Source organism: Ranitomeya imitator, chromosome 1 (genome assembly GCF_032444005.1).
Source record: "Ranitomeya imitator isolate aRanImi1 chromosome 1, aRanImi1.pri, whole genome shotgun sequence".
In the NCBI taxonomy this organism is placed as follows: domain Eukaryota; kingdom Metazoa; phylum Chordata; class Amphibia; order Anura; family Dendrobatidae; genus Ranitomeya; species Ranitomeya imitator.
Window position 1 is genome coordinate 938032634 of NC_091282.1, and position 23001 is coordinate 938055634.

Sequence of the window (23001 nt, forward strand, 5' to 3'; positions counted from 1 at the left end):
GATAACGCAAAAAATATTTTTTGCAATAAAAAGCGTCTTTCAGTGTGTGACGGCTGCCAATCATAAAAATCTGCTAAAAAACCCGCTATAAAAGTAAATCAAACCCCCCTTCATTACCCCCTTAGTTATGGAAAAATTAAACAAATGTATTTATTTCCATTTTCCCGCTAGGGCTAGGGCTAGGGCTAGGGCTAGGGCTAGGGCTAGGGTTAGGGCTAGGGTTAGGGCTAGGGTTAAGGCTACAGTTAGGGTTGGGGCTAAAGTTAGGGTTAGGGTTGGGGCTAAAGTTACGGTTAGGGTTTAGATTACATTTACAGTTGGGAATAGGGTTGGGATTAGGGTTAGGGGTGTGTCAGGGTTAGAGGTGTGGTTAGGGTTACTGTTGGGATTAGGGTTAGGGGTGTGTTTGGATTAGGGTTTCAGTTATAATTGGGGGGTTGGTAACAAATTGCAAGTTTTCAAGACTACTCCGGTCTCTTCATCAGGCATAGACTAATAGAAATTCTGCAGAATCACATATTTATGCACAACACAGCACAGAAATAATTCCATAGATAAGACAGGTGACGTGAAGCAGAACTACCATTATGTGAGTGATAAACAGTTATGTCCATAAATATTGGAACAGTTCATAGATAAGGAGTGTGAATGTTTTATTGTCCTCTGATTGGGGTCTGGTTCTATGTTATAATGCCCCCACACGGTCTGAGGAGCAAATTCCTTAATTGATGTAAAAAGACATAAATCCAGGCGACACATTCATTCCTGCACTGAGAGTGTCAAAGGTCATCATCAGCTTATATTCCCAGACTCTTCTGTCTCTCTGAGATTTGAAGTTACCTTTTAATACAAGTAATTTCATGTTCATAATGCTTATGTAGCACCATTATTTCCACAGCGCTTTACAGAAATCATTATCACTGTCCCTATTAGGGTTGACAATCTAAATTTGCTATCAGTATGTTCTTGGGAGTGTTGGAGGAAACCTACGCAAACAGAGTGAGTGAACAAGTCTAAGAAGATGGAAATGTTGCCCACGTTTTTCCAGAAAGACGTGTATTGTTGCAATGTATTTTATGCGCAACATGTTTAATAATGTGTGTTATTATTGATAGATTGTATTCTATTCAGCAGCAGGTAGTTAATAGGGACAGTTAGGGTTAATAGTTGGGACTATCCCAGAGTGGAGGGGATAATGTGAAATAATTAAAGATATCCTGTATCATCTCATCCGTAAAATTCAAATCTAGCAAAATTGTTTAATCATTGTTAAATGTTGCTGTTTAATTGCTAACCTCATCCTGACTTTGGATGTATTGGTACCTTCGATTTTGCAGGTACCTCCCTCAAATAGACATAACAATATACCATAGTGATTATATGGGATCAGGAGCTTTGCTTGAACAATTGTCTCTGGGAGTTCAGCTTAACTCATAGCCCAGCTCCTGCTATAACAACCAGGGCTGATGCCCACACTGCTCCTGGCAGGTTACATAGTAACATAGTAACATAGTAACATAGTTAGTAAGGCCGAAAAAAGACATTTGTCCATCCAGTTCAGCCTATATTCCATCATAATAAGTACCCAGATCTACGTCCTTCTACAGAACCTAATAATTGTATGATACAATATTGTTCTGCTCCAGGAAGACATCCAGGCCTCTCTTGAACCCCTCGACTGAGTTCGCCATCACCACCTCCTCAGGCAAGCAATTCCAGATTCTCACTGCCCTAACAGTAAAGAATCCTCTTCTATGTTGGTGGAAAAACCTTCTCTCCTCCAGACGCAAAGAATGCCCCCTTGTGCCCGTCACCTTCCTTGGTATAAACAGATCCTCAGCGAGATATTTGTATTGTCCCCTTATATACTTATACATGGTTATTAGATCGCCCCTCCAGTCGTCTTTTTTCTAGACTAAATAATCCTAATTTCGCTAATCTATCTGGGTATTGTAGTTCTCCCATCCCCTTTATTAATTTTGTTGCCCTCCTTTGTACTCTCTCTAGTTCCATTATATCCTTCCTGAGCACCGGTGCCCAAAACTGGACACAGTACTCCATGTGCGGTCTAACTAGGGATTTGTACAGAGGCAGTATAATGCTCTCATCATGTGTATCCAGACCTCTTTTAATGTTAATCCTCTTAACGCTGCCACCTCAACACCACCATTGCTACTGCAACCCTCACCTACTATTTCCTTCCACATCATCCTGTACAATGTAAGCCTGCAAGGGCAAGGTCCTCTTCCCTGTACCAGTCTTTCATTGTTAGTTTGTTTACTGTAAGTGATATCTGTAGTGTAGTTTGTATGTAACCCCTTCTCATGTACAGCACCATGGAATCAAAGGTGCTATATAAATATTAGTATTATTATTAATAATAATTAAAAATGCTGTGATCAATAGTGATGGCTGCTTTTAGAAGGATGTTGGAGGATGACTACCGATGTTGCAAGACAGGTATTCAACATCGGTAGTCATGACAATTGATGGTCAAGTAATGGCCTCTGAGTCTGCCAGCTACAGTGGCCTATTAGACCATGCCAGAAGCAGAGTCTAAGAGGAGTTCTGCCAGTGTAAACTGACAGCTCTAATAGCAATCAGACAAGTACAAGTCAAAGTTCCATAGTGATACTACAGTGCATCACAAAAGTGAGTCCACCCCTCACATTTTTGTAAATATTTTATTATATCTTTTCATGGGGCAACACTGAAGATATGACACATTGATAGTCAGTTGTAGTGCAGCGGTAGCACCGTATGCAGTGATGAGGCGGTGACCCAGCAAAGTTCAAAGCAAAACGTCTCTTTAATGTTTAACTCAAAAAACACAGCACACAATATCCTCTGGATTGCAGCCGGGAACAGGACAGTCCACCTCCGTATCGCATCCGGGAACAAGTAAGTCCACCTCCGATTCACAGCCGAGCACATATCCTCTGGGTATGTCACTAAAGTTACTAAACACACCAGTCCACCTCTGAACTCTTGCTGTGGGTGACTGTAACGCCGTGTTAATGTTCTAGTCACAGCATTGCACAGCACATGATATCCTCCGGATTGCAGCTAGGAACCATATCCTTCAGTTTACAGTCACTAAACATGCCAGTCCACCTCTGGGCATAGGACTGTCTAACTCCGGTTCACAGCTGGGCACAACACATCCACCTTCGAGACCAGTTACCGTGGGCAACTGCACCGCTGTGTACGCTGTGGGTGCCAGGCATCTCAGCTCCCCTGGCTGTTTGGCTCTGCTGGCCTGTGTTGCCTCAAACAGATGGAGCTCTGCAGAGCCGACTGCTCTGTACTCCTCCAAACACCAGACTGACACGGACTCAGACACACCCAAACCCTATACTGCAGGGTTTTTAAGTTGAATCTGTGGCCTTCAGCCACATGGAAAACCCAGCCCGGAATGAAGCGGACTGCACGACTACCATCCCGCAGTCTGTTTCAAAACACAAAAGCCCAGAGCAGATTTCCCTAACTCAGCCTTGGACAACCAGCATGTCCAAGACCTAATTCATTTGGTCTGCATTGCAACCACAGCTATGCCTCTGACTGCAATGTCCGCCCATGACCTCAATACGCCTCCATGCACATCCTGAGGGAGCATAAGTAACTCCTACAGGTAACACCAGTCACTGTCTCACAGTGTGTTGAGATAACTCAACACACAGTTATTATTGTCTAAACCGCTGGCAACAAAAGCGAGTACACCCCTAAGGGAAAATTGTGCCCAAAGTGTCAATATTTTGTGTAGCCACCATTATTTTCAAGCACTGCCTTAACTCTCCTGGGCATGAAGTTCAGTAGAGCTTCACAGGTTGCCACAAGAATCCTCTTCCACTCCTCCACAACATCATAGAGCGGTTGGATGTTGGAGACCATGAGTTCCACCAACTTCCATTTGAGGATGACTCACAGGTGCTCAATATGGTTTAGGTCTTAGCCAATCCAGCACATTTGCCCTCAGTTTCTTTAGCAAGACCATGGTCATCTTGAAGGTGTGTTTGGGGTTATCATGTTGGAATACTGCCCTGAGGCACAGTTTCTGAAGGGAGGGGGATCATGCTCTGCTTCAGTATGTCATGTACATGTTGGCATTCACGGTTCCCTCAATGAACTGTAGCTCGCCACAGCCGACAGCACTCATGCAGCCGCAAATGGTGACACTCCCACCACCACGCTTGACTGTAGGCAAGGCACACTTGCCTTTGTACTCTTCACTTGGTTGCCACCATAAACGCTAGACACCAACAGAACCAAATAAGTTTAACTTGATCTCATCAGACAGGTGCTGTAAGCGACTGCTCATGGGTGTGTCAGTGGCTTTGCTTTCTCTGGCTCTGGCCAGACCTGACATGCATACAGCCTCCTGTTCTGATGCTTGCAAAGCAAAAACTGACCCACGCAAACATTAACTGAAAGTTTAAATGGGATTCGTAGACATGTGCCACTCCCAAGAACCGAAGTGGAGGGAGCGATCCGCCCCACTTCCATCCTGCAGATCTCTTCAAAAATAAAAGTCCATGTCAGGTTTTCCTGAATCTAAATTAGTCAAATAGTTTGACAAAAACCACACTCTTTTGTTTTGCATTGTAACCACAGCTGTGTATATAATTCCAATGCACTCCAGCGGGTTTAATATGCTTCTATGCGCATCCTTGTGACCCGTAATGACTCTCGTACATGATACCTGTCACTGCCTCACACCTATTGTCAAGTCATTTTTACCCTACAATTAACGTAAAGACAAGACAAGACCAAACAATGTTGGAGTTGTGTTTTTTTTATTTCATCATTTCACCTTTTAGCTTTCTGGCAAATGTTATGGTAAAATAAATGGCACTGTTCAAAACTACAGTGCGTCTTGCACAATACAAGCCCTCATAAAGTTATGTTGACAGAAGACCAGGGGAGGGCTTTCTGTGCCAAATATTCTTAAATACTACTGGGCTACACACCTGAGGAGAATCCCCTGCTGGACGTCCCTATGGGCCTACAACAGGTGGAATGAAATAGAGAAATTATGGCTTGCCCCAATACACCCTAACTCTCTTTTATGGTCGCCAGCACAATGTAAGTCCTTTCCGCCCCTTTTAGGCCCCATGCAGTTTATTTGTGACATTTGGAACACCTGCACACGGAGATTCGCCCTCATGTCACCTTGCTCCCCCCTGGTGTCCTTCATCCATCATCCACAGCTCCCAAGCAGTTTAGAATCTCCTATGGTTCACCCTTGGCTTAAAGTGGGCCTATTTAGATTTGCGGACATTATAGACGGGGAGACCATGGAGATTCACTCCTTTGATTATCTTAAGCAACATTTCTCGATTTCCAACAGGGAATTCTTTCAATACCTACAAATCAGAGATTTTGCTAACTCCTTATATGGTAAAGCGGGAGCTTCGATTCCCACGGATTTCGAGAAAATTTGCAGGAGAGGCGTGAACACCAGGGGTCTGATTTCAGAAATTTACAACATTTTATCGGATCGACGGGATGGGTCCGGTGAATCTTTTCTATATATGCGCAAGTGGGAGGCCGCCTTGGAGCGGCGTATTTCTCCCCGAGAGTGGTCTGTCATTTGGAGGAATGCGGCAAAATCATCGGTGTGTACGCTCTACAGAGAAAATATCTATAAGATACTAATGCACTGGTATCACACTCCAGAGTTTCTGCATGGACTGAATCCCTCTATCCCTCCCTACTGTTGGAGATGTGGGGGAAGCACTGGGTCTCTCGTCCACATATTTTGGACATGCCCAAAAATTGTGCCCTTTTGGGGTCAGGTTAAGTCCCTCATCGATAAGGTATTGCATACAGACATAGAACTAAACCAGCTGGTGCTTCTCCTGGGTCACGGGGAGTCGGGTATGGGCAAACTTTCCAATAGATTATTGCAACATATCCTTACGGCGGCCAGATGCCTGATTGCGCGTCTTTGGAGACAGCCGAGTCCCCCTTCGCTTCAGATCCTCCTTGGACGGATCATGGATGTCAGAAGGATGGAACACCTTACAGCCTTACTAAATGACTTGGTGGTGCGCTTCCAGGCTATATGGTCCCCATGGGATTATTATGCAGCGGGATCCGACCTGTAGTGCGACTGAGTTCGGATTTGATTAATCGATTTATCTGAGGTTTTTCCCCTTTTTTTTCCTCTCTCTTTCCTCCCTCCCCTCTACCCCTTACTGTCTTGTCTTGTCTTTGTCATTTACGTCTTTGTAGAATTAAGGTCATTGATATTCTTATATCGTCTATATCGTTTATATAGTTTACTGTTCATGCATTCTATACAGAAACTAAATACTTGTAAGACCCTGTTTTGTTCTACAATGTTTAATAAAATAAAAAAATGTATGGTTAAAAAAAAAAGTTATGTTGACAGGACAATGAATAAGTTCCGACTTTTGGTTGAAGGGGAGGCGAAAACAAAGATCACCCGGTCATGTAGTGGTTAAAATTGCAACCTGGGTTTGAAGTCACACAGGTTTGCATAATTCATAAGTGTTTGCTACATACAATAATATTCATTGACATTCCACCCTTGTTTATGCTCTTTGCTCGCGGTCCACTTCAACGCTAGGCAACACTGCACTGGAGCCTGTCACTGACCAGAACCACTAGGATGTGTGTAATGGTGACTGGAGTTGAAAAGGAGTGAGCAGTGGAAGGCGTGGCTTGCTGAGGATCAGGAGTAGACCTGTCTTACAGGAGCTCCTGAAAATTCCTTTATTATGAGCGGCAATATGCTTACATTTTGGGAAGAAACTGCATAAATCTTTATTTGAAACCTTCAGGACCAGAACACATAATGAGAAAAATGGATTTTAAGAAAGCAAAAGCAGATCTGGGACATGCGGACTCTAGCCGTGGCATTGCTGCAGGCATGTGCCCACAAGAAAACAAGAGGCTGCACTCATCGGTGCCATCAAGCCCCAGACTGATTTCACTTCAAGGAGGACCTCTGCACGGGCTCCCGTCCACAGCGACTCCCAAGCTGAAGCCCACAGGACCCTACATGAGGAGTTCGGAGAACGCTGCCGCTGATGGAGTTAGGCCCAAAGCCGCGGTCTTGCCTGAGCAGGCAAGACCGGGAGGAAGAAGCAGCGCCGAAACCCCGCCCAAAACCACGCCCACAAAGCGCAGCAGCCCCGCTTCCAAAGTGAGGAACCCGGACCAAGCTACGGGGGAGTCTCTGGATAAACCGCTCCCACAAGCGGCCCCCATCCTGAAGTCCCCGGGGATCCCTGCTGCGGGGACGCATCACAGAGAAGCCGCTGGAAAGGGACACAAAGTAGCGGCATCGCTAGAAGATGAGAGACTGGGAGGCAAAAGGCTGGCAGTGGCTCCGCCCACTGTTCCGCCCACAGCTTGTGCCGGCACAGCTGCAAGAAGCAGAGGCACGTCCACAGGAGAAGCACCAGCTCCGCCCACTCACAGCGACGCTGCCGAGCCCGAACAGAGAGGAGAAGCCGCAGCTGCAGGGGACTCATCAGACCGGCCCGAAGCTCCGCCCATGGATCACGGCGGCGCCGCCCCCGGAGGCCGCAGCCGCAGCTAGGAGACAGAAGAAGCAGCGGGTAAGCCAGCGCTGCGAGCGGCTATTGCCGGGAAGCCCTTGGGACCCCCTGCTCACCGCTCACAGACCGGCAAGATTGCCAGGTCCAGACACAGAGTGGAGGCACTAATGTCACCGGGCAGAAGAGGTGGGGATGGAGGTCCGCCCATAACCCCGCCCACTATTAGCGGCGGCACCGCTATTGGACGGAAGAAGTCCAGCACTGCTGCAGGGGGATCCACAGCTGCGCCCAAAACTCCGCCTGCGATAAGCAACGCTGAAGGAAGAGGGAGATACAGCGCGGACAAGAGGAGAGCCACAGGTGAGCCGGCGCAAAGGGTGACACTAACATCGGAGTCCCCGGGCTCCCCTGGTCCATGTCACCGGACCGGTGCGGTCTCAGAGAGAGACCTTAAAACCACAGCCACCAATATGTAGGCGAGACAGGGGAGAGGGAGACACGACGAAACCCCGCCCATAACTCCGCCCACAGCTCGCAGCGACACTGCTGCTATGAATAGGATTAACCAGTCTGCTAGCCGCACCTTAAGATTTGAAGCCCCCACATTTATACTGCAGCGCAGACCCCAGACGGGGGAGAAACATCAGGCCACAGACCCTATGGTGACACCGATTGAATCAGAAGGTGCACCACAGGAAAATTGCCACTCACAGGACGCCCCAAAACAGGGTGAGGACTGTCATAGCAACAAGGGGGAGGGAAGCTCCACCTCAGAATTTCCATACCCATTCCTTGGCACAGAGGGAGTGATAGATGAGGAGGGACCCCCTACCGAATTAGCAATGGACAATATGCTAAAAAACTTTGCGACATCATTAATAAAAAAATGGAAGAAGACTCAGTAATACTGGATAAATATATATTCTCTCTCAACACATTAAACACGAGATCATCACGCACGGAGAAGGCATCTGAGTCCTATGTGAGAGACGCACTGACTTCCATTGCAGAAAGTCTTAGTTCCTCCTCACCCGTATCATCCTCAAGGTCATCCCAATGTAGCTACTCCTCAACTACATGTGACTCGTACGCTTCCTCTGTATGCTCCTCAATCAGTAGCATGGAAGAATACTCACCTGAGGGTATGGATCCTCCCCTTTCGGACAGTTCGCCAACTCCCCCAATCTCCGCAGTTCTGCTAGAGAATCTACAAAAAGAAATTGCCTCACTAAGACGTAACCTGACGAGTCTAGAGGACCATAAGCGAAGAAATAATGTAAAAATCAGGGGAGTTCCGGAGTCTATTAAACCCCCCCATCTAAAAAGCTATATTCAAAAAATGATCTCCAAATTTATTCCTGATATCAACGAACCTAACATTATTGAAAGTGCCTACCGAATTAAAAGACCTGTGTCACTCCCACCTGACGTGCCAAGAGACATCATTGTCTCCTTTTTCCCAGCCTGGGTTAGAAGTAAACTATTCGACCTCTCCTCCGAAAAAAATTTTCTGCTTTCCCCATATGGTCACCTAACATTCTACAGAGACTTGTCCAAAGACACTCTAAAAAAGCGACGGGATTTTTCACCAGTTACGCGGGAGCTCCGGAGGTCTCATTTCGCCTATTCATGGTCACCATCCTCTACTCTTTTAATAAAACTCTCATCTGGAACGGTTCACATCACAACCCCTTTAGAGGGCATGTCCTTCCTGCAACAGCATGGTCTGAAATCTTACAGAACCCACAATAGTCCTACCTGAATTATAGTTCTGCTTTACACATAGCGACACCTTTTTTCTACTATTAGGAGTTATAGATATGCCTCTTCCCAATGATTAGCTGTGACAATGAGCCAGATATTTTGCTGCCCACATAGTCGCAGGGTCACCCGAAGGTGTTCCCGGACATAGTAAGCTACCTTATAACTTACTGTAAGCTTAGGTTCAAAACAGGCCTTTGCATTTTATTACATACTGATTAACCAAAATAGCTTTAGATATTCAAGTAGCGAACCTGTACAAAGTATTACTTATGTCACTTTAACAACCTACTGAGTTATTTCATCTCCACTATGTTTATATTAACCTACTATGTAATCGCCTGTTTCCCCTATTGCTATGGGGGCTTATTTTCCTCACCTCCATACCCCACCCTCTTCCCTCCATCCCCTCCTATCCTATCCTTCCCGGTTAAGAGTTAAAATCCTAATAAAAATATTTGGAAAGAAAAGGAGTGAGCAGTAAAATTTACTGGTAGGCAAGATAGCAAGGGAGTGGCTGTAACTTCAGTCAGGGGGTAGGTGGCAGGCTCCATGTTCTGTCCAGCCATATAATTGCTGTCTAGAAAGTTTAGTCATTTTTTTATGTCTCCGTTATTACAGACATTGTATTTTTGTGTGTATTAATCCTTCCTATATTTCATATTGTAAGGTAACAGCACCACCTGCTGGTCGTTTAATGCATAGATTCTAGTTTAATTTGCAATGTATTATGGGAAGTTCCTAGGGCATTGTGGGATTGTTCCTGTTGCATTGTGGTCTTATTATGACACTTTGAAGGGAACAGCAGCCATTATTCCTCCATGCGTCTTAGGAGAAACTACACCATTCGTGTTCTTCATGCACCTTAAACATCCTGCTGTAAGCATAGTTGGTAAGCAACTAACTGTGTGTTACAGTCCTGTGTTTATCAATATATTTACTGTACTAAGAAGGTAATCATCAGTTTGTATTACCTCATGTTATTGTGTATTGCAGACAATTTGTGTTTATGCTCTGTGCAGTTACATATTCTGAAATGCTCCTGTTATTGCATTATAGTTTCACCCTTTCCTGTCACGTCTACATTCAATAAAAGAAGGTTACAATTTTACAGCCTCTTTTCTTAACCCCTTAATCCCATATGACGTACTATCCCATCCAGGTGACCTGGGACTTAATTCCCAGTGACGGGATAGTACGTCATATGCGATCGGCCGCGCTCACGGGGGGGAGCGCGGCCGATCGCGGCCGGGTGTCAGCTGACTATCGCAGCTGACATCCGGCACTTTGTGCCAGGAGCGGTCACGGACCGCTCCCGGCACATTAACCCCCGGCACACCGCGATCAAAGATGATCGTGGTGTTCCGGCGGTGCAGGGAAGCATCGCGCAGGGAGGGGGCTCCCTGCGGGCTTCCCTGAGACGATCGGTACACGTTGATGTACTAACCGTGTACCGAGCGTCTTCTCCCTGCAGTCCCCGGATCCAAAATGGCCGCCGGGCTGCATCCTGGTCCTGCAGGGAGCACTTCCGGGTCAGGATCAGGCTGCAGCTGCAGCTCTAATCCTGCCCGGCTGTATGTCAGATCACCGATCTAACAGAGTGCTGTGCACACTGTCAGATCGGTGATCTGTGATGTCCCCCCCTGGGACAAAGTGAAAAAGTAAAAAAAAAAAATTCCTAAATAAAGCAGAAAAAAAAAAAATATTATTCCCATAAATACATTTCTTTACCTAAAAAAAAACAAAAAAACAATAAAAGTACACACATTTAGTATCCCCGCGTCCGTAACGACCCGACCTATAAAACTGGCCCACTAGTTAACCCCTTCAGTGAACACCGTAAGAAAAAAAAAAAAAAAAACGAGCCAAAAAACAACGCTTTATTATCATAACGCTGAACAAAAAGTGGAATAACACGCGATCAAAAAGACGGATATAAATAGCCATGGTACCTCTGAAAACGTCATCTTGTCCCGCAAAAAACGAGCCGCCATATAGCATCATAACCAAAAAAATAAAAAAGTTATAGTCCTCAGAATAAAGCGATGCCAAAATAATTATTTTTTCTATAAAATAGCTTTTATTGTATAAAAGCGCCAAAACATAAAAAAAATGATATAAATAAGGTATCACTGTAATCGTACTGACCCGAAGAATAAAACTGCTTCATCAATTTTACCAAACGCGGAACGGTATAAACGCCTCCCCCAAAAGAAATTCATGAATAGCTGGTTTTTGGTCATTCTGCCTCACAAAAAACTGTCACGTGTCCGAAAATGTAACCGATAAAAACGTCAACTCGTCCCGCAAAAAACAAGACCTCACATGACTCTGTGGACCAAAATATGGAAAAATTATAGGTCTCAAAATGTGGAGACGCAAAAACTTTTTTGCTATAAAAAGCGTCTTTTAGTGTGTGACGGCTGCCAATCATAAAAATCCGATATAAAAAACGCTATAAAAGTAAATCAAGCCCCCCTTCATCACCCCCTTAGTTAGGCTAGGTTCACATTGCGTTAATGGGTTAACGCTAACGGACAGCGTTGCACGGCGAAAATGTCACAATTAACGCCGTGCAACGGGTCCGTTAGCACAACCATTGACAGCAATGTGATTTTCGGGTGTAGCGCATCGCTAGAGCGTGCCATTTTCGGCTCGCGCTAGCAAGGTGCCATTCTTTTGTGGCGCGCCTCAGACGCTGCTTGCAGCGTCCGTGGCGCGCCCGAGGTCCGATCCCCGATCTTCCAGAGCGGGGACGTTAACGCGACCACTAAACACGACACCTAAAAAGACATTGCGTTAGCGCAATCCGCTAGTGCTAAACGGATTTCCCTAACGCAATGTGAACCTAGCCTTAGGGAAAAATAATAAAATTTAAAAAAATGTATTTATTTCCATTTTCCCATTAGGGTTAGGGCTAGGGTTAGGGTTGGGATTAGGGTTGGGATTAGAATTAGGGGTGTGTCAGGGTTAGGTGTGTGGTTAGGGTTACAGTTGGGATTAGGGTTAGGGGTGCGTTTGGATTAGGGGGGTTTCATTTATAATTGGGGGGTTTCCACTGTTTAGGCACATCAGGGGCTCTCCAAACGCGACATGGCGTCCGATCTCAATTCCAGCCAATTCTGCATTGAAAAAGTAAAACAGTGCTCCTTCACTTCCGAGCTCTCCCGTGCGCCCAAACAGGGGTTTACCCCAACATATGGGGTATCATCGTACTCGAGACAAATTGGACAACAACTTTTTTGGTCCAAGTTCTCTTGTTATCCTTGGGAAAATAAAAATTTGGGGGGCTAAAAATCATTTTTGTGGGAAAAAAAAGGATTTTTTATTTTCACGGCTCTGCGTTGTAAACTGTAGTGAAACACTTGGGGGTTCAAAGTTTTCACAACACATCTAGATAAGTTCCGTGGGAGGTCTAGTTTCCAATATGAGGTCACTTGTGGGTGGTTTCTATTGTTTGGGTACATCAGGGGCTCTGCAAATGCAACGTGACGCCTGCAGACCAATCCTGTTATGGCTGGCAATCAGGCAACACAGCGTGCAGTAATCAGCGCACATACAGAGATCTGGCAATAACCAAAAACAATAGGACGAGCTCTGAGACGTGGAATCTCTGTAGACTGCAGTACCTGATCTATCCTCACACAACTATAAGCAGCAGTGGATTGCGCCTAACAACTACCTATGCAACTCGGCACTGCCTGAGGAGCTGACTGGCCTGAAGATAGAAATACAAGCCTGACTTACCTCAGAGAAATACCCCAAAGGAATAGGCAGCCCCCCACATATAATGACTGTTAGCAAGATGAAAAGACAAACGTAGGAATGAAATAGATTCAGCAAAGTGAGGCCCGATATTCTAGACAGAGCGAGGATAGCAAAGAGAACTATGCAGTCTACAAAAAACCCTAAAACGAAAACCACGCAAAGGGGCAAAAAGACCCACCGTGCCGAACTAACAGCACGGCGGTGCACCCCTCTGCTTCTCAGAGCTTCCAGCAAAAGACAATAGCAAGCTGGACAGAAAAAAACAGAAAACAAACTAGAAGCACTTATCTAGCAGAGCAGCAGGCCCAAGGAAAGATGCAGTAGCTCAGATCCAACACTGGAACATTGACAAGGAGCAAGGAAGACAGACTCAGGCGGAGCTAAATAGCAAGGCAGCCAACGAGCTCACCAAAACACCTGAGGGAGGAAGCCCAGAGACTGCAATACCACTTGTGACCACAGAAGTGAACTCAGCCACAGAATTCACAACAGTACCCCCCCCTTGAGGAGGGGTCACCGAACCCTCACCAGAACCCCCAGGCCGACCAGGATGAGCCACATGAAAGGCACGAACAAGATCTGGGGCATGGACATCAGAGGCAAAAACCCAGGAATTATCTTCCTGAGCATAACCCTTCCATTTGACCAGATACTGGAGTTTCCGTCTAGAGACACGAGAATCCAAAATCTTCTCCACAATATACTCCAATTCCCCCTCCACCAAAACAGGGGCAGGAGGCTCCACAGATGGAACCATAGGTGCCACGTATCTCCTCAACAACGACCTATGGAATACATTATGTATGGAAAAGGAGTCTGGGAGGGTCAGACGAAAAGACACCGGATTGAGAATCTCAGAAATCCTATACGGACCAATAAAACGAGGTTTAAATTTAGGAGAGGAAACCTTCATAGGAATATGACGAGAAGATAACCAAACCAAATCCCCAACACGAAGTCGGGGTCCCACACGGCGTCTGCGATTAGCGAAAAGCTGAGCCTTCTCCTGGGACAAGGTCAAATTGTCCACTACCTGAGTCCAGATCTGCTGCAACCTGTCCACCACAGAATCCACACCAGGACAGTCCGAAGACTCAACCTGTCCTGAAGAGAAACGAGGATGGAACCCAGAATTGCAGAAAAATGGAGAGACCAAGGTAGCCGAGCTGGCCCGATTATTAAGGGCGAACTCAGCCAACGGCAAAAATGACACCCAATCATCCTGGTCAGCGGAAACAAAACATCTCAGATATGTTTCCAAGGTCTGATTGGTTCGTTCGGTCTGGCCATTAGTCTGAGGATGGAAGGCCGAGGAGAAAGATAGGTCAATGCCCATCCTACCACAAAAGGCTCGCCAGAACCTCGAGACAAACTGGGAACCTCTGTCAGAAACAATATTCTCAGGAATGCCATGTAAACGAACCACATGCTGGAAGAACAAAGGCACCAAATCAGAGGAGGAAGGCAATTTAACCAAGGGCACCAGATGGACCATTTTAGAAAAGCGATCACAGACCACCCAAATGACCGACATTTTTTGAGAAACGGGAAGGTCAGAAATGAAATCCATCGAAATATGTGTCCAAGGCCTCTTCGGGACCGGCAAGGGCAAAAGCAACCCACTGGCACGTGAACAGCAGGGCTTAGCCCTAGCACAAATTCCACAGGACTGCACAAAAGCACGCACATCCCGTGACAGAGATGGCCACCAGAAGGATCTAGCAACCAACTCCCTGGTACCAAAGATTCCTGGATGACCGGCCAGCACCGAACAATGAAGTTCAGAGATAACTTTACTAGTCCACCTATCAGGGACGAACAGTTTCTCGGCCGGACAACGATCAGGTTTATTAGCCTGAAATTTCTGCAACACTCTCCGCAAATCAGGGGAGATGGCAGACACAATGACTCCTTCCTTGAGGATACTCGCCGGCTCAGATAACCCCGGAGAGTCGGGCACAAAACTCCTAGACAGAGCATCCGCCTTCACATTTTTAGAGCCCGGAAGGTATGAAATCACAAAATCAAAACGAGCAAAAAATAACGACCAACGGGCCTGTCTAGGATTCAAGCGCTTGGCAGACTCGAGATAAGTCAAGTTCTTATGATCAGTCAATACCACCACGCGATGCTTAGCACCCTCAAGCCAATGACGCCACTCCTCGAATGCCCACTTCATGGCCAGCAACTCTCGGTTGCCCACATCATAATTACGCTCAGCAGCAGAAAATTTCCTGGAAAAGAAAGCACATGGTTTGAACACTGAGCAACCAGAACCTCTCTGTGACAAAACCGCCCCTGCACCAATCTCAGAAGCATCAACCTCGACCTGGAACGGAAGAGAAACATCAGGTTGACACAACACAGGGGCACAGCAAAAACGACGCTTCAACTCCTGAAAAGCTTCCACGGCAGCAGAAGACCAATTAACCAAATCAGCACCCTTCTTGGTCAAATCGGTCAATGGTCTGGCAATGCTAGAAAAATTACAGATGAAGCGACGATAAAAATTAGCAAAGCCCAGGAATTTCTGCAGACTTTTTAGAGATGTCGGCTGAGTCCAATCCTGGATGGCCTGAACCTTAACCGGATCCATCTCGATAGTAGAAGGGGAAAAGATGAACCCCAAAAATGAAACTTTCTGCACACCGAAGAGACACTTTGATCCCTTCACGAACAAGGAATTAGCACGCAGTACCTGGAAAACCATTCTGACTTGCTTCACATGAGACTCCCAATCATCTGAGAAGATCAAAATGTCATCCAAGTAAACAATCAAGAATTTATCCAGATACTCACGGAAAATGTCATGCATAAAAGACTGAAAAACAGATGGAGCATTGGCAAGTCCGAACGGCATCACCAGATACTCAAAATGACCCTCGGGCGTATTAAATGCCGTTTTCCATTCATCTCCCTGCCTGATTCTCACCAGATTATACGCACCACGAAGATCAATCTTAGTAAACCAACTAGCCCCCTTAATCCGAGCAAACAAGTCAGAAATCAATGGCAAGGGATACTGAAACTTAACAGTGATCTTATTAAGAAGGCGGTAATCAATACACGGTCTTAGCGAACCATCCTTCTTGGCTACAAAAAAGAACCCTGCTCCCAATGGTGACGACGATGGGCGAATATGTCCCTTCTCCAGGGACTCCTTCACATAACTGCGCATAGCGGTGTGTTCAGGTACGGACAAATTAAATAAACGACCCTTAGGGAATTTACTACCAGGAATCAAATCGATAGCACAATCACAATTCCTATGCGGAGGTAGGGCATCAGACTTGGACTCTTCAAATACATCCTGAAAGTCCGACAAGAACTCTGGGATGTCAGAAGGAATGGATGACGAAATAGACAAAAATGGAACATCACCATGTACTCCCTGACAACCCCAGCTGGTTACCGACATAGAGTTCCAATCCAATACTGGATTATGGGTTTGTAGCCATGGCAACCCCAACACGACCACATCATGCAAATTATGCAGTACCAGAAAGCGAATAACTTCCTGATGTGCAGGAGCCATGCACATGGTCAGCTGGGCCCAGTACTGAGGCTTATTCTTGGCCAAAGGTGTAGCATCAATTCCTCTCAACGGAATAGGACACCGCAAAGGCTCCAAGAAAAATCCACAACGTTTAGCATAATCCAAATCCATCAGATTCAGGGCAGCGCCTGAATCCACAAACGCCATGACAGAATACGATGACAAAGAGCACATTAAGGTAATGGACAAAAGGAATTTGGACTGTACAGTACCAATAACGGCAGAGCTATCGAACCGCCTAGTGCGTTTAGGACAATTAGAAATAGCATGAGTAGAATCACCACAATAGAAACACAGTCTGTTCAGACGTCTGTGTTCTTGCCGTTCTACTTTAGTCATAGTCCTGTCGCACTGCATAGGCTCAGGTTTACTCTCAGGCAGTACCGCCAGATGGTGCACAGATTTACGCTCGCGCAAGCGACGACCGATCTGAATGGCCAAGGACATAGACTCATTCAAACCAGCAGGCATAGGAAATCCCACCATTACATCCTTAAGAGCTTCAGAGAGACCCTTTCTGAACAAAGCCGCTAGTGCAGATTCATTCCACAGAGTGAGTACTGACCATTTCCTAAATTTCTGACAATATACTTCTACATCATCCTGACCCTGGCATAAAGCCAGCAGATTTTTCTCAGCCTGATCCACTGAATTAGGCTCATCGTAAAGCAATCCGAGCGCCAGGAAAAATGCATCAACATTACTCAATGCAGAATCTCCTGGTGCAAGAGAAAACGCCCAGTCCTGTGGGTCGCCGCGCAAAAAAGAAATAATAATCAAAACCTGTTGAATAGGATTACCAGAAGAATGAGGTTTCAAGGCCAAAAATAGCTTACAATTATTTCTGAAGCTCAGGAACTTAGTTCTGTCACCAAAAAACAAATCAGGAATCGGAATTCTTGGTTCTAGCATCGATTTCTGATCAATAGTATCTTGAATCTTTTGTACATTTACAACGAGATTATCCATTGAGGAGCACAGAGCCTGAATATCCATGTCCACAGCTGTGTCCTGAAGCACTCTAATGTCTAGGGGAAAAAAAAGACTGAAGACAGAGCTAAGAAAAAAAAATGATGTCAGGATTTCTTTTTTCCCTCTATTGGGAATCATTGGTGAGGCTCCTTGTACTGTTATGGCTGGCAATCAGGCAACACAGCGTGCAGTAATCAGCGCACATACAGAGATCTGGCAATAACCAAAAACAATAGGACGAGCTCTGAGACGTGGAATCTCTGTAGACTGCAGTACCTGATCTATCCTCACACAACTATAAGCAGCAGTGGATTGCGCCTAACAACTACCTATGCAACTCGGCACTGCCTGAGGAGCTGACTGGCCTGAAGATAGAAATACAAGCCTGACTTACCTCAGAGAAATACCCCAAAGGAATAGGCAGCCCCCCACATATAATGACTGTTAGCAAGATGAAAAGACAAACGTAGGAATGAAATAGATTCAGCAAAGTGAGGCCCGATATTCTAGACAGAGCGAGGATAGCAAAGAGAACTATGCAGTCTACAAAAAACCCTAAAACGAAAACCACGCAAAGGGGCAAAAAGACCCACCGTGCCGAACTAACAGCACGGCGGTGCACCCCTCTGCTTCTCAGAGCTTCCAGCAAAAGACAATAGCAAGCTGGACAGAAAAAAACAGAAAACAAACTAGAAGCACTTATCTAGCAGAGCAGCAGGCCCAAGGAAAGATGCAGTAGCTCAGATCCAACACTGGAACATTGACAAGGAGCAAGGAAGACAGACTCAGGCGGAGCTAAATAGCAAGGCAGCCAACGAGCTCACCAAAACACCTGAGGGAGGAAGCCCAGAGACTGCAATACCACTTGTGACCACAGAAGTGAACTCAGCCACAGAATTCACAACACAATCCATCTAAGTCTGCATTCCAAATGGCGCTCCTTCCCTTCCGAGCTCTGCCATGCGCCCAAACAGTGGTTCCCCCCTACATATGGGGTATCAGCGTACTCAGGACAAATTGAACAACAACTTTTGGGGTCCAATTTATTCTGTTACCCTTGTAAAAATACAAAGCTGGGGGCTAAAAAATCATTTTTGTGAAAAAAAAAAAGAATTTTTATTTTCACGGCTCTGCGTTATAAACTGTAGTGAAACACTTAGGGGTTCAAAGTTCTCACAACACATCTAGATAAGTTCCTTGGGAGGTCTAGTTTCTATTATGGGGTCACTTGTGGGAGGGTTTGTACTGTTTGGGTACATCAGGGGCTCTGCAAATGCAATGTGACTCCTGCAGACCAATCCATCTAAGTCTGCATTCCAAATGGCGCTCCTTCCCTTCCGAGCTCTGCCATGCGCCCAAACAGTGGTTCCCCCCCACATATGGGGTATCAGCGTACTCAGGACAAATTGGACAACAACTTTTGGGGTCCAATTTATTCTGTTACCCTTGTGAAAATACAAAACTGGGGGCTAAAAAATAATTTTTGCGAAAAAAAAAAAATGATTTTAACGGCTCTGCGTTATAAACTGTAGTGAAACACTTGGGGGTTCAAAGCTCTCAAAACACATCTAGATAAGTTCCTTAGGGGGTCTAGTTTCCAAAATGGTGTCACTTGTGGGGGGTTTTAATGTTTAGGCACATCAGGGGCTCTTCAAACCAACATGGCGTCCCATCTTAATTCCAGTCAATTTTGCATTGAAAAGTCAAATGGCGCTCCTTCCCTTCCGAGCTCTGCTATGCACCCAAAAAGTGGTTTACCCCCACATATGGGGTATTGTCGCACTCAGGACAAATTGCACAACAACTTTTGTTGTCTAATTTCTTCTTTTACCCTTGGGAAAATAAAAAATTGGGGGCGAAAAGATTATTTTTGTGAAAAAATATGATTTTTTATTTTTACGGCTCTGCATTATAAACTTCTGTGAAGCACTTGTTGGGTCAAAGTGCTCACCACACCTCTAGATAAGTTCCTTAAGGGGTCTACTTTCCAAAATGGTGTCACTTGTGGGGATTTCAATGTTTAGGCACATCAGGGGCTCTCCAAACGCAACATGGCATCATATCTCAATTCCAGTCAATTTTGCATTGAAAAGTAAAATGGCGCTCCTTCCCTTCCGAGCTCTGCCATACGCCCAAACAATGGTTTACACCCATATATGGGGTATCAGCGTACTCAGGACAAATTGGCCAACAATTTTTGAGGTCCAATTTCTTCTCTTACTCTTGGGAAAATAAAAAATTGGGGGCGAAAAGATCATTTTTGTGAAAAAATATGATTTTTTATTTTTACGGCTCTGCATTATAAACTTCTGTGAAGCAATTGGTGGGTCAAAGTGGTCACCACACATCTAGATAAGTTCCTTAGGGTGTCTACTTTCCAAAATGGTGTCACTTGTGGGGGGTTTCAATGTTTAGGCACATGAGGGGCTCTCCAAACGCAACATGGCGTCCCATCTCAATTCCTGTCAATTTTGCATTGAAGAGTCAAATGGCGCTCCTTTCCTTCCGAGCTCTGCCATGCGCCCAAACAGTGGTTTACCCCCACATATGGGGTATCAGCGTACTCAGTACAGATTGTACAACAATGTTTGGCATCCATTTTATCCTGTTACCCTTGGTAAAATAAAACAAATTGGAGCTGAAATAAATTTTGTGTGAAAAAAAGTTAAATATTCATTTTTATTTAAACATTCCAAAAATTCCTGTGAAACCCCTGAAGGGTTAATAAACTTCTTGAATGTGGTTTTGAGCACCTTGAGGGGTGCAGTTTTTAGAATGGTGTCACACTTGGGTATTTTCTATCATATAGACCCCTCAAAATGACATCAAATGAGATGTGGTCCCTAAAAAAAAATGGTGTTGTAAAAATGAGAAATTGCTGATCAAATTTAACCCTTATAACTCCCTAACAAAAAAAAATTTTGGTTCCAAAATTGTGCTGTTGTAAAGTAGACATGTGGGAAATGTTACTTATTAAGTATTTTGCGTGACATATCTCTGTGATTTAAGGGCATAAAAATTTAAAGTTGGAAAATTGCGAAATTTTCTAAATTTTCGCCAAATTTCCGTTTTTTTCACAAATAACCGCAAGTTATATCGAATAAATGTTACCACTAAAATGAAGTACAATATGTCACGAGAAAACAATGTCAGAATCGCCAAGATCCGTTGAAGCGTTCCAGAGTTATAACCTCATAAAGGGACAGTGGTCAGAATTGTAAAAATTGGCCCGGTCATTAACGTGCAAACCACCCTCGAGGCTTAAGGGGTTGAGCTACATGTCTCATTGCACACCCTGCTAACGTGTATGAGGACAGCATACTCCATATCTGAGGGTCTTCTTGCGGTCCCCTGACAGAGCCCCTAGATAGGCACTTTATGCTATAATATTTATAATATTTTGTTCATATTTGCAAATTAACTCTCCAGTTGGACAGAAAATCGTGATAAATTGCAGTAATAATCTAGGATTTTTTATAAATTCCCTAAATGTAATGTTGCTATGTAACTTCATACCTTGGCACTTGACAGAATTCTCCAGAAAATGATTTCAATGTTCAACACTCCAGGTCTAGTCATTACTAATTTGTTAGAAAGATAAATATCTTGTACCATGTTTCTGTTTTAACAGCTAACAATACAAGCACCTAAAACAGCAAGAAATTTTTACAAACCTCAAGAAAAGGTAGAACTTCGTCTGACTGGAGATAATGGAGCATATGTGGGCTTGGTAGCTGTAGACAAGGCAGTATTTGTCTTAAACAGCAAAAACAGGCTCACCCAGGACAAGGTCTGTATTAAAGAAATATATAACTAGATGTGTCTATAATTGTCTTTTAAAATCTATTAACTACAGGTATGGAAAATATGCCTTTAAATAACTAAACTATGTCACAAATCCTAGGGAAAGACTGTATGTTACTTTTTAAAGGGAACCTGTCAGAAACTTTACCCCGCTAAACAAATTAATATGACTGTATACAGTAGCTCTCTAAAAGGTAAGCCCAATGTATAGAGAACTAAACACAAAGTGTGGAGTACAAAGTACAGCTCCATTCTGGAGAAGTGTATGTTTGTGTGTATATTCTCACTGGTATATTGTCCCTCCTAATAGGTACCTGAAGGAAGAGCAATGCTCACCTGAAAATATGCACAAATAGCTCTGTCTCTAAAGGAAAAGCAATGCCTATCTATCATTCTTCTTCTCTCTCTTAAATTCCTTAATGACCGCCGATGTGCATTAAAACGGCGGTCGGTAGGGGGCCTTATTCCCTCATTGCGGCTTCAAAACAACGATCGGAATTAGGGATATAACCCCCCAGAGTTGGAAACACCCGGGGTTTCAGCTGCTGGAGGTAACCGAGACCCCTGAGAACATGATCAGGGCCGTTTTTTCTGTGTCCATGATCACGTGATCGCCGTTGTTCAATGAACAATTGCGATTACGTAGAAACACAAACTGTGATCTGGTTAAAATATATTTTCTCTCTCCTCTGACATGATATAAGGTGTTGGAAAGAAAAATAGGGTTCCCTGAGACCCCTATGGTACCTTTATACCAGTTACACCATTCCCCTGACCCCCACCTTCTGTTGTAGGAAAATGGCAGGCGCATGCACAGTGCGCCTAGCAAGTTCCACCTCCCTGCACTCGGCAACCACTCAGATTTTTTCATTGGCTGTAGGCTTTTGATTACTGTGATAGACTCCATCACAGTGATCAAAATACCCAATATTTGATAAATCTGGCAGCACTTGGGCTGTGCTTCTCTCTTCTCTCCTTGTAGTTGTTCTGGGACAGAAGAGCGATTCATCCAAGTGCTGTTCTGTCAGTGAAGAAAAAAGTAAAATAAAAATTTCTAGCACCGTTTCTGTAAAGCCTTCCGCGATCTTCTAATCACCCCATTGATTACCCTCCGTATCAAACTTCTTATCAGATTACATTTTTTTTATATACTGTATATATTTTTTATTCTTTGCATGGTTCTTGCCGAACCTCCTGTACCAGATAATACTTTTAGAATTTTGTAGAGGATTGGTTATTTTGTACACATAGCGGTTCCTATCTTGGTGGGCGGGAGCCTTCTATGGTGTACCACGTCTATATGCACATTCTTCCCTTGTATAGGGATTGATGGAGCTAAACGCACTTTGTACAACCAGCCAATCTAAAGCAGACACCTGGGGACTGGTATTGTCTGGCTGGTAAAGGACCCCCCAGCCTAAAAATAGCAGCCCGCAGCCTCCCCAGAAAAGGCACATCTATTAAATGAGCCAATTCTGGCACTTTGCCTGGCTCTTCCCATTTTCCCTGGTGCAGTGGTAAGTGGGGTGATAGTTGGGAGGGTTGATGTCACCCTTGTACTGTCAGGTGACATCAAGCCCAGAGGTTAGTAATGGAGATGTGTAGTGATAT

The 23001-nt window shown here is 44.8% G+C and overlaps 1 protein-coding gene across 1 annotated transcript in view; it reads left to right on the forward strand.

Annotated features, from left to right (window-relative positions):
- LOC138651262 (A.superbus venom factor 1-like) overlaps positions 1–23001 on the forward strand; it is a 273919-nt gene that overhangs the window by 202096 nt on the left and 48822 nt on the right. Inside the window, exon 14 of the mRNA XM_069741368.1 lies at positions 21218–21376. Within this exon, the coding sequence (XP_069597469.1) occupies positions 21218–21376 (159 nt within the window). The remainder of the gene's footprint in view (positions 1–21217; positions 21377–23001) is intronic.